Source organism: Saccostrea cucullata, unplaced genomic scaffold, assembly GCF_032062105.1.
Source record: "Saccostrea cucullata isolate Sc308-1 unplaced genomic scaffold, CSIRO_AGI_Scuc_v1 ctg268, whole genome shotgun sequence".
Lineage (NCBI taxonomy): Eukaryota > Metazoa > Mollusca > Bivalvia > Ostreida > Ostreidae > Saccostrea > Saccostrea cuccullata.
In genome coordinates this window covers 321,277-338,594 of record NW_026935288.1, presented here as the reverse complement: position 1 = coordinate 338,594, position 17,318 = coordinate 321,277, and the positions used below count along the sequence as shown (strand labels likewise).

The window sequence follows — 17,318 nt, the reverse complement described above, 5'->3', positions numbered from 1 at the left end:
ATGTTGACTTACTATATATTATATTAGATTATCAAAAATAAATACTTAATTGTCTGTCATATATAAATAATTAGAGTAATGGAATATAACGCTAGACTGAATTAGCCGACGGCAATTTTCCTGTCATATAAAAATGGATAAACGATGCAGGGATAATAGTGTTACAGTGGATGAACGAAACCTGTGTACCATCCAAATATAAAATGAAGACAATGGCGGTAACATATTTTTTTTACACTTTAAAATAGTGAAATGTGATTAAAACAATTTTTATTTTATTTTTCAAAGTTAAAAACTAATAAAAGTTATGATATTTTTATACATTTCAGTTCTTTTCTCTCGTATTCATTGCTTTCTTGGTACAACTGTATGGAGCTGACGCATGTCTTTGTGAATTCACTGACCTTCAAAATAAATACTGCAAATCTGATTTTGGTGGGTCTCTTTCTCTCTCTCTCTCGTTCTGAAAATTATCCCTGATTTTTTGCATCGCATTTTTCTTACACAATAGAAGAGACTATAGATTATTTATTTTACGGAATAATGTACTAAAAGAGTAGTGAAAATTTTAGAATGCAGTGACCATTACTTTTCAATCTAAAGAATTTGTCTACGATTTAACCGGACAACCATCGTATATATTTATCTATTTGCACAGTCATGTGCAGCACACGAAATTGTAAAGGTTATTATCTTTGACATAAGGATTCTAGGCATTTTTTGTTTTATTTTTACTCTTATCAAATAGACTTTTAATCTATATGAATAATGTTATCTGATTATACAACTAGCAAAGTGGCCTTCGTTGTCATTCTGATTTTTTGAGAAAAAATATTTAAAATTGTTTAAATTGCTCAAATATTAAAATAATGTTTTTCAGCTGTTCGTGGCAAAGTTACAAAACTGACTTACGGAGAAGGAATAATAGGGATAGATGCAGAAATAACCTATGAAGTGGAAATCTCGAAAGTTTATAAAGGCGCAAGTATTTTATTAAGAAATGAATTAAATAGCAACTTATATCATTATAACTTGTGTTGCTATTTAATTTATTCCTTATGATTTAATCTTCAATCTTAAGTTTATAAATTTATAAAACAAAACACTTTCTCCCTTGAAAACGCCTTCAAACCTTTCATATTTTAAACTCAATGTCAAGCGGATTGATACAATTTTGACTTAAGGTAGGATTCTTCTCATATTTCTAATATTTAAAAATTGATGAAATTTTCACAGAATCAAGAAGACAATATCACTAAGTGATAGTATCAGTGAGATTCAATTTGACCGTTTTATATTAGAGGCAAGGTCAGGTCAAGGTCATTATCTTTTTCCTTGACATTATGAATAAAAAAAATACTGTTGCCAATCATGTGATGCTTACTTCTATTTCAAAAGTTTAAAGATTGTTCTTCTTGCTTAAAAAGATTTTACTATATCGGGTCTATAGCATGATATTACCAAATTTACATAAATAATTTAACTGAACTGGATATTGACTAGTCCGAATTTTCTCTGTTTTTCTTAATTTTTTTTTAGGATATATTAGTTATTTTCATATGCTTCCTATATTTAACTTTTTCTTATTTTCACATATAATAAAGTAGTCTCATAAATGTACAAAATGATACAAAAACAAAAAGTTTTGATAGTTTACTAAGAGAGAAAAAATACTTTTTATGGATTTTTGGATCAAATCTGCACTTTGATAGGAAGCGTTTAAAAGCTAACAAAGTTGTAGTTTGTTTGAAAAGTCATATTTATTTGATATATTTTGAAAGTTTAGTCCCTCATTATTAATTTAACTTACTTTTGAAAATTTCTCCAAGTCTTCGATTGTGTTAAAATTATAACTAAATTCATTGTTCTATTATAATTTTGAGAGGCAGAAAAGAAGATATTTTCATACGCCACCATTCCGCCAAAAACATAGTCCCTGCCAGTTTTCAAACGCAGTTTACCATTTCTATTTAAAGTTGTACAATTGTGATGAGGAAAAAAAAATGGTCTTTGAAATCCCTTACACCTCAATATATAAGACATATAAGCAAATATACTTTGAATGTTTCATCTAGTCAGAAACCAGAGAAGAACCCTACCTTAAGTTATTGTGACGTAGGCAAACTACATGTAGATTATACAATTTTTATTAATTTTTTATCCAATCAAAAGACGTGTTACAAACAAAATTAAATTATTCAATTCTTAAAGCTGACATGAACTCTTAAAAAGGCATCATTTTTCATCTTTGTACGACTTACTACATTCCTGTACGCCTTTGTCCGCCATATTTCTTCGATTCCGCCATATTTACTTGAAAATTTCTGGCCACCTGTACCTGTTATATAAAGCCTGGTGCATTTGTTTCACTTGAGTGATTTTCTAGCCTGGCTGTCGACATGTACACATCTCCGATAGCATAGTTGTCTAAATCCATAAACTGACCTATTACATGTTTTAAAAGTTAAGAAAAACTAGAACTATACTGAAAAATAAATTATTTTTGAATGCATTTGCTGCAATTTAGAAAAAATAACACGTAAAACAGCAAAAGCCGTTTGGATATGCACGCATGCAGGTCGAGAATACGCATCAAACGCAATGATAAAGATATTTACCTGAATACTGCTATCGTTACAGGGATGTGCACATGTCGAAAGAAGTATCCTATTTTACTTTTATTGAAATATGCATCTCAGAATTCATGTAATCCATTGCTAACTGAACAGTAAAAAATTGTCACCACATAGCACTTGGACACACGTGGTCCACGACGATAGTCTATTTGGTCAGGGGAAATTTCAAAGGTGGAAAGCTTACTGGTATTTTGGTTGACGGAAAAAGTGCATTTTTTTCCAAAAATAAATATTACTCTTGTCTGTATATGTAAATGTAAACAAAATTTTTAGACATGGCTTAATTACATTAAATTTATTTTATTGCATGCAACGTTACGAATCATTCATCCTTTGACGAGATTCTCCCGTGAAAAGGGGGGGGGGGTGTAAAAAAAATGCATAACGCTCTCTGAAAAACATAGGATTTTTTTTACGATCAAATATTTTCATTATAAATAATGTGTATTGGCTTTATTTATTTATCTTTTTTTAAATAAAGACCTTATATAACTTGATTTAAACTTATTTTCATAATTTTATACACAATAAACGAGTTTGATTCTAGGTTACATGAATAATCAAAATAGAATTCATTGGCGGATCCAGAGGTGGAGTGGGGTTCCAGGGATTGGAACCCCCGGCCTTTATTTTTGTACACACATACAGAGAGAGAGAGAGAGAGAGAGAGAGAGAGAGAGAGAGAGAGAGAGAGAGAGAGAGAGAGAGAGAGAGAGAGAGAGAATGTTTTTTCTGTAATATAGAGTATGGATATTTATACGTCTAACAATATGAATAATTTGAAGAAATAAAAAAAAAATCTCTGTCCTTTCAGTTCTCTAGATCTGTAGATTTTCGCGGATTTGCTTTCCTCCGCGTACCTTCAATCATTTTTCAGTCAACTATTTGAATCTCTTCACCATTTTACAACAGTATACAAAAGTCACAAAAATATATTGGTGATTTTATACATAACAGTAGATCTATAAAGCATGCGTGAATAAGAAACTAAACAAAAAAATTGTACGTTGCTATAAATGTGAAGTATGGGAATTTAGGCGGGGGGCATATTTTATTTTTTTTTCTTTATAAACGAGCACAATTTTCTCAGAAAACAGTGTTTATTGTTATTCATAATGTGTTTAAAATTAATCACATTCTGAAATTTTATGCTTTTTCTGAAAGTGGCGAGCTGCACTTTAGCATGTAATGAAACTCACCTCTGAGTTCTTTTAAATTACAACGGGGACAAATTCTATCTTGTCTTGGTAACCCTGTCTAAGGGCTTCGACCACCCTCAAGTAACATGCAAGGAAGATTCCAGCGAACTTTTTTACCATTTTTGGACCATTTTCAGAAGTAACTAACTTTAAGAAGTATGCATGAAATATTTCGATTCGGTAAAGATAAAGGTTTAAAATGTTCCCGTAGTATGCAGATGAGGGAGGGGGGAGGGGGCTCACTTTTTCTGAGGATAATCTTTGCTGCAGTTTTGAATAAATTAAAATTTTGATTTGGAAGCTCCCTCCACATTTTTTGTTTGCAGGAAAATACGCAGATTCAAGCTTTCAAAAGTAATGTACTGAACAGAAAAGTTACAGGAAGCCTCCTTTATCCCCTACCAAAAAGGATTGTATAGAGTGTGGTGCATAGGATTTTTTGTTTTGTTTTGTTTTGTTTTTTTTTTTTTTTTGTCAACTGATTTTGGAGGTCCCCCATCAATATAAATTCAAGTGGCTGTGTTGTGATTCTATGCATGAGTGCCATGAGTGCGCGGATCTAGAGGGGGTTAGGACCCCCCCCCCCTCCCCTAGGATTTGCAAGGTTATTAAATTTATTTACTAAAGCAAGAAAAAAAAGTTACGTAGGAAACGCAGTCTCCCTGGTAAACGCGAATTTGTATTAAATTGGTATGAAAAGGCTAAGGTTTGAAGTATTAGAAGTCATCGGCTACCCCCCCCCCCCCCCCTCCGAAATAGGTTTTGAAGTTTGGGCGAGTTGCATGTCAAGAAATATCTGGGTTGGATATAAATCATCAATAGTCGAAGCATATAGGAAGGGAAAGCCAACTGCCGATGAGAGTTCCACATTCTACCAAAAATTAGCTTTTTTATACCTCTTGTCTAAATAATTTTTGTCCAGATTCCTTACCTGAGAAGGTACATGTATTTAAGAAAGTTCCCAATGTTCCCATTCCTATGATGTAGACTTCCCGTTTACATGTATTTTCCTTTCAATTTCGGCGTTTAGGTTTATTTTCTTGTCAAAAGTAAAATTATCATTTCAATTTTTGAACAAGTTTCGACATCCCCGCCTGACAAAAAAAAATGTTTGATCTGTCCCAAGATCTAATAAATGGTACAGCACAAAATACATGTGATTTTATATCTATTATTGCGCTTACAGATGGTTACAGGAGGAGAGAGAGCGAGAGAGTTCAATGAATAAAAGAGTAATTAAAAATTATCTGTATTCCACCAGGTTTCAAGTTTCCCTACCAAAGTTTTTAAAAGTATCTCCCAAATATTGCAACAGAAATTATTTTTATTTTTAAAAAAAAACTAGACTGCCAGACAGGGATACTGAAATCTTGAAAGACTTCCTGTAATAATTATAGAACAGCCACATTCCGCAAAAATGTTCATACTTTGTGGTCGGAGTGAGACAATAAAAAATCTTCAAAAATGGAATTGGCAGAAATGTCTGTCTTCCAAGAGAATTTAGGTAACGGACATGTCAATTATTTCTGCCCCCCCTTAAAAATACAAATGCCTCAATATCAGTCTAAAAGGGGAATTTTTTCCGCGTGTGTGTTAAAGAACGTACAGATGTACACATAAACTTTTGTATTTTGGTTAAATGTTTTTAAGTCTTGAACTAAATATTTACCGTGTATCAAATTACTTGGTTTAGATTTGAGATTAGTACTAAAATAATCAGTTGTAATTGACAAATGAATTTTGCGATGCAAAACAACTGCAGACTATATAAAGAATGTTTATTAGAACTAAATAAACAGTTTTCAGTTATACCTTATGAAGCCGTTATAATTATACTTTAGACCCCCCCCCCCCCCCATTTCAGCCGCGCAAATACCACTCTTTTCCACTTGTGATATTTTCCCTGACCAAAATCTGATCAGCACGGACTATGTGTATCGACGCGCTAGACTGTAGTGTAGGAGTAGATACAGTGTGTTTATTGAGTTTTTATGGAGTTTATTTCTTTTTTGTGATGCATATTTCAATAAATGGAATTCAGGGTGTATATCACTTGACTTGTGCACATCTTCGAACCGATGCAGTGATCTTATTACCAGGTATGGGTACGTTTACAGCGTTCGACGCGTTTTCTCGACGTGCATCAAAGTCTGCATAAAACCTGCAAATCAAAGACGCTGATTGTTTTGTTCCATTCAAATGATAATAATTTCAAAGTGTTTCTACGGGTTTTAGTGCTTTTCATTTCATGTTAATTCTGCATAAATTGGCGCAGTGTAAAAATGCGTACTCGTGCAACTGAATCTTTCTTTCAAACTTGCATTTTCTTTCTTTTTTTATTACATTTGATTCAAATCTATAATTATTCAGAAATATGATTATTATGTTGTGTGATTTTGAAATGTCTTGATCAACCCATGTGTTTTCAAATGTTTTACCATCGAAGATGTGCACAAGTCGATAGCCAAGCCAAAAAATCATTCAGGTGTAACGAGGGCATTCGGGTATATATCGTTACAATGAGACAAGGTATCTGAAAGAAATATGGCGGAATACGGCTATAGTTGGTATGAAACAAGTCGTACATAGATGAAAAAGTTGCGTTTTTAAGAATTCATGTCAGCTTTAATATATTCGTAAAATTAATTTTGATATTCATGAATGTTCTAACTCCGCGCCAGTGCTAATTTATAATATGTGATTCTTAAAAAAATCGTTTTAAATCTTTATCATAAGAATATAGATGAAGAAAAGAAAGGAACAGTGGAAATTGGGACGGCCCCAGCTGATTCTTTGTGTGGTATAGAACTAACAGTGAATAAAGAATACCTTTTAAACGGTAAGGTGACCAAATACTTTACAAGAGTATAAAAATAAATACTTGTACGTTTTTTTTTAATTATGGGTCATTTTCAAAAAAAGTCTATTTTTTGAATGACATATTTTGAAAAATGAAAGTGGTTTTACTATGATTTTTTCAACTTTATTTGAATAATATAGTAATAAACTACTAAAATCCACTGCATTGCATAAAAGAAAATATTTCTTTTAAAAAATATTGACATTTTATCTTAGTCATTTAAACTTTAATGTCCTTCCTGTTACTTTCATGATAAGAGCTGTAAAACTCTATTTCAAAATTTTCATCAAATTATCTTTTGTATACCGTTAATAAATGAAAAAATTATCATTGAATGCCAAGATGTTTGACATTCATCTAATATATGAGCGTTTTAAAGCATGTCAAACTACCATATACCAAACAGAAGCAAAATCTACGGGTTTTTTTCATGAAAAGCCTTACTTCGGAATGTTTATATGCTATAGTTGAAAAAAACATTCTTGTACATTATTTTTGTGATTAGAATAAACAGTTACAGAAAGTTATTTAAACAGGTGCTCTGCCAAAGCAATTTAAACTAGGAAAATATACTGGTAACAGTAAGGACTCGGGTAACAGGAAGGACAAAACAGTAACAGGATGGACAAAACAGTGTAACAGGATGGACAATGAAATCTACATTTTAAATAAAAATTGACTTTTTTTTTTAACTTTATTGCTTAGGAAAAGAGAAATAAATGTAGAATAAAAAAAATGATTTTGTCAAATCTGGCAAATTTGAGACAATAAAAGACATTTATGTCCATCCTGTTATGAAATTTAATTCTAAAGTGCTATTAAAATATTTATCAGTTCAATTTTTGTTTATTAAAGGTACTCTATGCTGTTGCAAAACTAAGAATTTTTCATAATTTTAAGAAAAACAAATGATGAAACTTAAATAGGTATATAAATACCAGGATAATTTGTCCCTCCTGTTACAATTTTTGTTCTTTCTGTTACAAGAGTGCATGTTTAAGTTATAATGGCACAATTTGAAGCACTGACTTATTTCAATATGATTTACGAAGTTTTTTAACATGTGTTATTAAACTTATATTACTTAGAAAAATAAAAGTAATTGTTTTTATTGTTAAAACTCAAGATATGAAGTCAAGTTTTCCTTACTGTTACCATATTAATGGTAACAGGAATGACAGTAACAGGATGGACATTTCTCATATAAATCACCGGTTATTTAGTATAACGTACTCTTTTTGCATCATCAAGACATTGAAACAGTTTCTTTGTAACTTAGTAAATCTGATTGTTTTAGCAGAATAAACAATTTAAAGAGTATTTGCATATTATGAAGGTAACAGATAGGACATATTTTCATTATACTCTACCAATAAGACAAACTTATCGACCTTTGAACCCTTTCTTTACTCACTTTCAAATCATGGCGCTCATAAACTTGAGACAACAGAAAATGATGATATATTGTGGATCATGAAAACAGTTCCTAGGAAAGTGAGATAACTTTTATTTTAACATTTTCTTTCTGATAACAGGAATGACATAAACTGGTGGGACATGTCACTTCGTGAATGTTAAATGCACGATACTAGTATTTAGAGGGCGGCATAAGTAAAACAATCATATTAAATTAATCTGTAAATGAATTCAATTAAAATGAGGTGCAAAATTTGTACATATCTTCACAAGGTAATATTTTCCCTATCACTTAAATAAGCGCGTTATAAAATTTTTGTTAATGTGACATGGTTTTACTGTTAAATTTTACTCGGAATGCAGAGAATATTTTTTATAAAACACCTGGGAGATGATCATAAAATTACTTATAAGCTATATGACCATGTATATTAACCAACGGGAAAAAAAATTTCACTCTAAAAAATGTTTTCCTATTATTCTGATCAAAAGACAAAAAAGTGGACTTTTTTTGAAAATGGCCCATATATACCCATCAATTTCCTTGTTTTTGTTACCATTTATTTTACAGAGTTTGATCCGATTTTCCGGATCACCACACTGTGTTTTTTTGAATTCATATCAGTGTTCTGTGAAATTGATGACATAGTACACAAAACGCATTATAATTCCTGCGTGAACTAATTTCGTCCTTGACTCACTAAATTTATATGATTGAACTAAACGTAAACACCCCCCCCCTCAATAAACTATATACTAGTATGACATTATCATTTTCTCTACATAATTTCTATTCCTTAAGAAGGATCTCTACACCTATAAAGTATAACTGATTTTTTTTTGCATGCATTTGTTTCTAATAATAGGCTCAATATCTGATAAAATAAGGTTCCAAAGTATTTCAATTTTTTATAGAAATATTTAAAATATTTTATTTATTTTGTTAAAACCCCTCAATTCAATATTTTTAAAAGTCCAGTGCTTTAAATTTCTCTTCAAAGTTTAATGTTATAAAATATTGAAATAATAATCAACAAAGTTAAAAATAAAATCAACATAATTTTTATTTAAATTTACAAAAATAGACATAAGAAAAACTAAAACAGCATTTTTTTTTAGAATAGCTGGTTGGATCTTCTCCAATATCTGAAAAGATATATAATATCAAAGGGTGAAAACAATGAAAAAAAGAACAAAATTGAAAAACTGTCAAAAATTTCAAACATCACAAAAATTCAGGTGTGAAAGATCCGCTTCAAGAGTGGGCTCAAATTGGTACTGTTTTTTTTTATAAACTTCAAATAAACTCTACTATAACTTGCACCAGAATTGAAAAAAATGTCAAGCAAGAACATTGAAAGAAGTTCGTATTGTACATGTATTGTTTTTCAAATGAGTGTATGTGAGATTTACAGCGATGACCCTGATTCTACCACTACTTGATATTCAAATTTATATCTTTCCGCGACAAAAAAAAAATAGTTCCTTTAAAAGTAAGTTTTTGTTGAATTATCAATAAATATTTCGAATTTTGCTTAACATTAGATTTCTTTTTTAATCATTTTATTGATGGTATATAACAAATTTATCGTTATCTTCGCGTTTCGTTTGATCTGGTGATCCGCACATGTCAACCTGACGTGATCCGTCTCTTCGGATCAAGTCACTGTTATAATAATTTATATGTACCACTTAATATTTTTCTGAGGTTGCATTGTTGAGAGAGAGAGAGAGAGAGAGAGAGAGAGAGAGAGAGAGAGAGAGAGAGAGAGAAGGATTGATTTGTGCTTTTTATCCCCTTTTCATATAGAAATAAACATTCGATATTTACATGTCTAAAATCCTTTATTTATAGACACACGTCTTGGTAAATCTAGTTGCCTTGCATGCCAAGAATGAATAAGGATGCTTACGATAATCAGATTTACTTTTTAATTTATTTTTATTTGAGTATATATTGTTATAACAAGAAAACTCATAGTATTTGCTTAAGTTTGCCTTGCTTTTGAGACTGGCTATTCCATTTTATTATATTTCTAACAGGGTACGTACGTAATGGACAAATGGTGATAGGCCTGTGTACTCTTATGTACGATTCGCCTGTCGATGGTACAAACAGAGACTTTCCATATACTGATGACGATTGTAAATCAAAGTAAGATTTGCATATTGATTTGAATAAAAATAGATATAACGTACTTGATTACAATGCAGACGTTTCTGACATTAAGTCCATAATTTGTAAGATCATTTAGAGTTTTTGATTTAGTATGTTTTCAATTCATTTTGTATTTTAAAAACACACTGTTTGGAGGCCAAAATAAAGTCAAAGATTGCCTGTTCTCTAGGGAATAGACTTCGTTGTTCGTCAGGTTCCGGCAGTCTAGGTGCAGAATGTACATTTAACAGCGATACAGACAACTGGGAATGGAACTGCTGAAACTTTGTTAAAATCAATAAAATCTACTTGGACCATCCACCAATTTTTTTCTTCTACTTTAATACTCGTATATTTTAACATGTCACAACTGAATAATATAGTACATGGATAAATCATAATACAATTCTAGTGAAAAATTCTCTTGCAAGTCAGTATATCTGCCAAAACTGTCCGAAGCAAAATTGTGCTTAAAAGAACCCATTCAAAACTAGAGGTACTGTGAGCAATGAGCTCACTAAATGATACCCCCCACCTCCCATAATGTCCATGTGTTGCTATATATTGTTTTACGGTAATGAGTAAAGAGGAATAGCTCGTCCTATCAAATGTTATCAAGAAGCTTCTATATGTGACGTCATAGGTAAACATATAAAGGCAATGTCCATGTTTTGCTATGGGAAACCTAAAATACGTGTCGAATAAAAAAAAATAAAATAGGAGGTGCACAATGGCAATATGTAATAAAGATTCTGTGAAAGTTTCATTAAATTTCACTCAGTAGTATTAGAGGAGTTGCGGATAAGAGATAAAGCGTAACAGACGGACGGACAGACGGACGGAAGGAAATCCCGATTACTATATATACCCTCCCACTTTTCAAGCGGGGGGTATAATAAATATAACACAAAACATGGAGTTAACGAACAGCAGTGAAGGTCACAAATCCTTTGAAATTATAGAAATCAGGGAGCTGAGCAACACTGACATCTACAGACACCTAATGTGGTATCAGATGCCATGGAGATGTAAGCATTACATGCCTACTGGTTACAACTGCCGTGACCTGCTTGTTATAGTAGGGCAGATAGAAAAATCTGTAGACATTTCAATGTGTAAAGTAATGGGCTAGTAATACGTATTTATATTGTCAGTCAGCAAATTTTCCACGTTCTATATGTCCATGTATTTTCTATTTTTTTGTGAATTTTCATGTAGCTTTTGATGACGAGCTGAAGCATAAAATGTGTTAAATAGTTGCACATTTCCATTGACTCGGTGAAGTCACTACGAAATTATATATTCATTCAGTGTTCCTCAAAGGTTTGTTCTTGAACCGAAGGTGTATATTAATTGTTTGTTGGTTAGTTGGAGGAATGTAGTATTGACGAATGTTCTATCGTCAACTTCCCTTACTTATACAGCAATATACCTTCATCACCTGCATTCGGAGTTTATATATCTCAGTTGATTCGATACGCAACAGCATGCTCTACGTATGAACAATTTTTAAAATGAGGTAAATTATTGACAAGCAAGTTGATGAAACAAGAATAAAGTTTAAAGTCATCATTTCGTAAGTTCTATGGTCGATACATTGACCTTGTCAGCAAATACAATTTTTCATTAAGTCAAATGCTGACTGACGATTTTCATACTAATTGTTAGTCCATTATTTATACACTGAATTGACGACGGATTTTTCCGCTATTTCCCGATCATGACAAGGAGCACACGGCGGATGTGACCGGTCAGCAGGGGATGCTCACTCCTCTATGGCACCTGGTCCCACCTCTGATGTTCTGGAGGTCCGTGTTTGCTCTGCTCCTATTTTGTATTGTTTTATGAATTTTGATTTTGAATACTGTTCGTTATCTCCATATCCTTCTACAAGTCTATCTTTAAAAAAAAAAACTGGGCATCTGCACCTAAAATATAGACAATTCCTGAAACTGGCTTACTACTATTCACTTATATATTATGATAAAAATTCTTTAAGTCAGATACAGAAATTTTATTATCATCAGTGCGAAATCTGACAGGTCTAACACCTGGACAACTACTTCTTTATGGAAAACAAGTGGTATCTGTCATAAATTTTTTTATTACCATCTTACGAATTCTTGAAATATTTAGCACTTAAATAATTAATTGACTGATTGTATATTGTTTGACGTCCCTCTCGATATTTTTTTAAACCAAATGGAGACGCAACCACTCGCCAGTGGAGACCTGCAAATTTTGTCCTATACTCGGCACTCAGGGTGATTGAGCAGTGAGGAATTTTTTTGTCACTTTTATATGGTCTCATTCGAAGGACCACTTTCCATGTGCACGTCTCATAGTGTGATTCAAAACAGCAACGTAAGGATCAAGCCCTTACTCCGCGATTCCAGAGCAGACGCTCTAACCACTGTTGATAAATCCTGACTGAATTTTTGAATCTAATACCTTTCAGCTGAAGTCAAATCCTACTTTACAGATGATGATAGCTTAGTTACAAAAACTTCTTAGTTAAACAACTTACGCTAATTTTTAAAGTATTTATACATTTAAAGTATTCAATTTATAATGAAGGGATTTTGAATGATTTTAAATAAATTGAAACTAGTTAAAACACATTGCTAGATAACGGAAAAAGTTAAATGAACAAGACTGATAAAATGTAAGGAGATGGTCATTTTGCATATTAAAAGTTTTTGAAGAGTTATCTGCTTTTGATGAGAAAAAGAAAATTTTAGATTTCTCAAAATTTCTGCGGTAAATTATTCATTTTATTTTATACTTTAATAAAAAAGGAGTTCAAATTACTTTTTCTAATATGCGTGAAAAATTCTCGGTATACAATCAATCAACAAGTGTTTAATTTTTCATTTGAAATTTTCAATCATTTTCACTTATAAATAAATAAAGATACACGTGTATGTAGAAATTCCACGAACTTTTGGATCAATCCTCACATTTCAGATAATAAATATCCCCAGATAAACTGATGATTTTTTTTCAAAACATTTCCTTATGAGAATTTTTCACTCAAATACTGACGTTACATAACTATTTCCTAAATACAATTATTTAAATAAATATTACTATTAAATGATAATTTATGGACTTGCTTCTTTTTACTAAATTGTTAAAATTACCGCTAGGCATCTATAACGATTGATGATTATTACAGTAGAATCTGGTCTGTCAATGCAACATCTGGTCTTAGTGAAAAAAAACTGCAAATTTTATTTTTATACCAAATAAAAATCACGAATTTAACTAAAGAAAATAAAATGAAATTAAGACTGATTTGAATATATGGCAAAAGCTAAGCTATTTGATAATGAAGATACAATATGGATGATCAATAGCAATTTTAGGAAAAGAAGCATACATGGAATAAAGAATAAAATAAAAATATTGATCCAACGTATTCATAATACAATTTCCCCCTTAAAAGTCAACAAATATAGAAACAGGATAAAAAGTAATGCAGGGAAAATACGAAGCTGAAAGATTGTCCTTAATTCCGCTACATTGCCAAAAAATTCAACTCATTACCGCTACATTTTTTCACATTTCCGACTGATCATTACCGCTACAGTTTTCCGGCCGAAAACAACTCATTACCGCTGCATATTGAATCAGCCAAAAACAACTCATTACCGCTACATATCGATTTAGCCAGGTATGGGTCTGTATATGAGTTCTTATCAACAGAATTCACACACTTTGTAGTGAAGTACAATTTTAATTTGAATTCTAATCGGAATGAGTATATTACAATTTACATAAGTAACTCTGCAATCGAAATGTAATTTTTTTAGCGTTATCTAAACATTATGGCCACCATTGATAAGCTTGTTACAAATCGAGGGAATGTATGACCCCCATAGAATGACCGCAATGATAGCAAAGAATGGTATATTTCCATGTTTTAGTGCCTCTTGGATGCTTGTATGCAGAAAAATTTGATTCTTAACATTGAACAAATAAATCTTGATTTTGAATATACTGCACACGGAGTGGTTAGGCATTTCTAGCCTAACATTACCATGAAAGGGTGCCAATTCAATTTGGCTCAAGCCTGGTATAGAAAAATCCAAAGTCTTGTATTAACATCAGAATACAAGTCTCAGGAATCAGAAGTTGGACATCATGCTCAAAGTCCTACTTTCATCTCCCCATGGTGAACAGGGGAAACAGGTCTTATGCATGTATAGGTTATACTGTACACGCATAAGTGGCTGGCTAACGAAAGAGTCATTGTAGCGGTAATGTACACTTTATTATGTAGCGGTAACGTAAAGCGGTAATGACTATGTAGCGGTAATGAAAAATTCGAAAATGTAGCGGTAATGATACGCACCCATTTAGAAAATACATGCCTATTCAGATTTATTTGCTTTTATTTACAATTATTTATTATTCATGATTAGCCATTTTTCTTATGTAAAAAAGGGAAAAAAAAACTGGATGGAATAAAAAAAACCAATTACCTGAAAAAAAATATTTGTTTTGTTCATGGATGTAACATATGTTGAATTACAAGATAACTACTGCAATCATACACTTTATTCTATGTCATATATAAATTATTGGAGTGATTGGTTAAATTCATTATAATTCTAGCCTGAATGATCCCTACGGCAGTTTTCTTGTCCTATAAAATTGGATAAGCGATGCAGGGATAACAGTGATACAGCAGATGAACGAAACCTGTGTATCATCCAAATATAAAATGAAGACAATGGCGGTAACATTTTTCATGTACACTTTCAAATGTGTATACATGATTTTAAAAAAAAGCATAATATTTTAGTTAAAGAACAAGCACAGTTCTAGTATTTTTTTTACCCGTTTTAGGTCTTAGCTCTGGTGTTGATTGCTCTCTTGGTTCAGTTGTCTGGAGTTAACGGATGTAGTTGCATGTGCATTTACAGAACCTCATACTAAATACTGCAATTCTGCATACGGTATGTACATTTCTCTCTCTCCCCCCTCTCTCTGAATATTATCTCTGAATTTTGCACTTTATTTACAAAAAAGAGTACATAATACTTACGCATTTATCTATTCGCACAGGCATGTAATGAATCGACAAGTATAATGGTTACTAACTTTGAAGTTGGGATTGTGATCATTTGTTCTTCCTATTTAGTTTTATTTTGAGATGATACATTGTACTTCTTTCAGCTGTTCGGGGTAAAGTTACAGAAATAAATTATGAAGGTGGACTGATAGGGGTAGATGCAGACAGAATCTATGAAGTGGAAATATCGAAAGATTATAAAGGCGTAAGTACTGCATTAGTACATTATATATTGTATATATAATTTAAGACGTCTTGGACGTTCTTAACCCGTTCCAGTACTAAAACTGTAGAATCATACAAGTTCGAAATACGCGAAGGCCAATATTTGTTAATTACTTGAATTGTTCAGGTTCATGTGGACGTAATTTCATTGAGATATGACTAAGATACCTAAGTTTATTACTTCATGGATGGTATTAAGCAGTGATTGTACATGTAGGGTACTCATGAATGTCACGGAAATTTAAAAACTATGATTACATAGTACATAATGTGAAAAGTAAATAAAATGGATTCTCTTCGTTTTTAAATTTTTATCATTAGAATTTAAATAAAGAAAAGGGAGAAACAGTGCAAATTCGGACGGCAGGATCTGGTTCTTTGTGTGGCGTAGGACTAACATTAGATAAAGAATATCTTATAAACGGTAAGAGAGAGAGAGAGAGAGAGACAGAGAGAGTTATGAAGTCAAAATGAATATTGATATACTTTTATTTTTCCACACAGGCCTTGGTAAATCTAGTTGCAGACACATTAGTAATAAGAAGTGAGGGTTAAATTTTCGAATTTCATTTTTTTCCCTTTTAGTAGGTACTTCCACCTTTTTGTGGCAATACCTTTTGAATATTTTTCCGCAAAGTTTGTTTTTGAGTTTCAAGATTTATCGGAAAGATTTATACATCACGAAATTGTACTTAAGCCTATTTGCAGTTTGTTCCAGGTCAAATGTCAAGGTCATATTTTGATTTTTTAAAAAATTTTTTTTTCGTTTTTTCATCATTCTAACCATTTCCGGTCTTTTCCAAAAATTGTAATTCTTAAATAGTTTAATATAAAACGAAATTGAAATTCAAAGACGATGGAAAAAGCACTTATTGTTCTCTGAACAATTAGTTTACCATTTTTGTAATTTGTTTAAAAAAGTAAAAAAAACTATAAAAGGAAGAATCACAGTCTTTGCTTATTCGTACCTTGCTCATAAGATTTGTGTTTTTCCATAGGTTATTTTTACGAAGGACATATGTGGATTAACCTGTGTGATATGATGTTCTTTTCCCCTGTCGATGGCAAAAATGCAGATTTCCCGAGATTATCTGACGAGGATTGTAAATGCAAGGTAAGACTGTCATCATTGTTTTGAACATATTTTATTGACAATATGTCAAAGGGATTGGACACAAGTTCCAAAAACTTAGATAGTCCTCTCCAATACATTGTCATCATTGTCGTAAACCCCAATCTTAGGGAGAGGACTAAAATAGGCTTTGCCTGCTGCCCGATCCCATTCACTTTATGTGAATAAAATTTGTGTAAATAAAAAAAAAAACACGGTCAAAACGGTCAAAATGTACCCTCCTCTCCCAGAGAGAGAGAGAGAGAGAGAGAGAGAGAGAGAGAGAGAGAGAGAGCGTTATATGCAAACCGGACCGTGGCTTGTGACGGTTGACTGGCAAATCATTTTAACTAAAGTGAATTGCACATGATTTCAGTGTTAGACTTTCTGATATAAAGTCTGTTTTTTTAAATAGTTATCTTCAGAATCAAAATGTTAACATATTGTAGATTGAAAATATACTGGTAAACGTAGGCGGACAGAAACCCAAGATGGTGTGCGCTATAGGAAATAGGGTCCTTTGTTCGTCAGATTCTGGCTCTCCGGGTAACCTGGCGGAATGTAAATATAGCAGCAATAAGGATGATTGTGACTGGGACTGCTAGGAATTAAGTACAAATCATTAAAATCTAT

General features: G+C 32.0%; 1 protein-coding gene across 1 annotated transcript; it reads left to right on the top strand.

Annotated features, from left to right (window-relative positions):
• Window positions 1-151: 151 nt before the first annotated feature.
• On the top strand, window positions 152-17,318 carry LOC134242381 (metalloproteinase inhibitor 3-like). Its single transcript, XM_062724450.1, has 6 exons — window positions 152-218; window positions 330-435; window positions 881-985; window positions 15,909-15,998; window positions 16,573-16,688; window positions 17,135-17,318. Exons 1-6 carry the CDS (start codon window positions 171-173, stop codon window positions 17,288-17,290), a joined length of 621 nt encoding a protein of 206 aa, XP_062580434.1. The 5' UTR covers window positions 152-170; the 3' UTR covers window positions 17,291-17,318.

Excerpts from the sequence above, each read along its gene's own strand:
- LOC134242381 (XM_062724450.1), top strand. The coding sequence starts at position 171 with ATGAACGAAACCTGTGTACCATCCAAATATAAAATGAAGACAATGGCG. Across the intron at positions 219-329 it reads ATAAAATGAAGACAATGGCG|TTCTTTTCTCTCGTATTCAT; the intron begins GTAACATATTTT and ends TATACATTTCAG. Across the intron at positions 436-880 it reads ATACTGCAAATCTGATTTTG|CTGTTCGTGGCAAAGTTACA; the intron begins GTGGGTCTCTTT and ends AATGTTTTTCAG.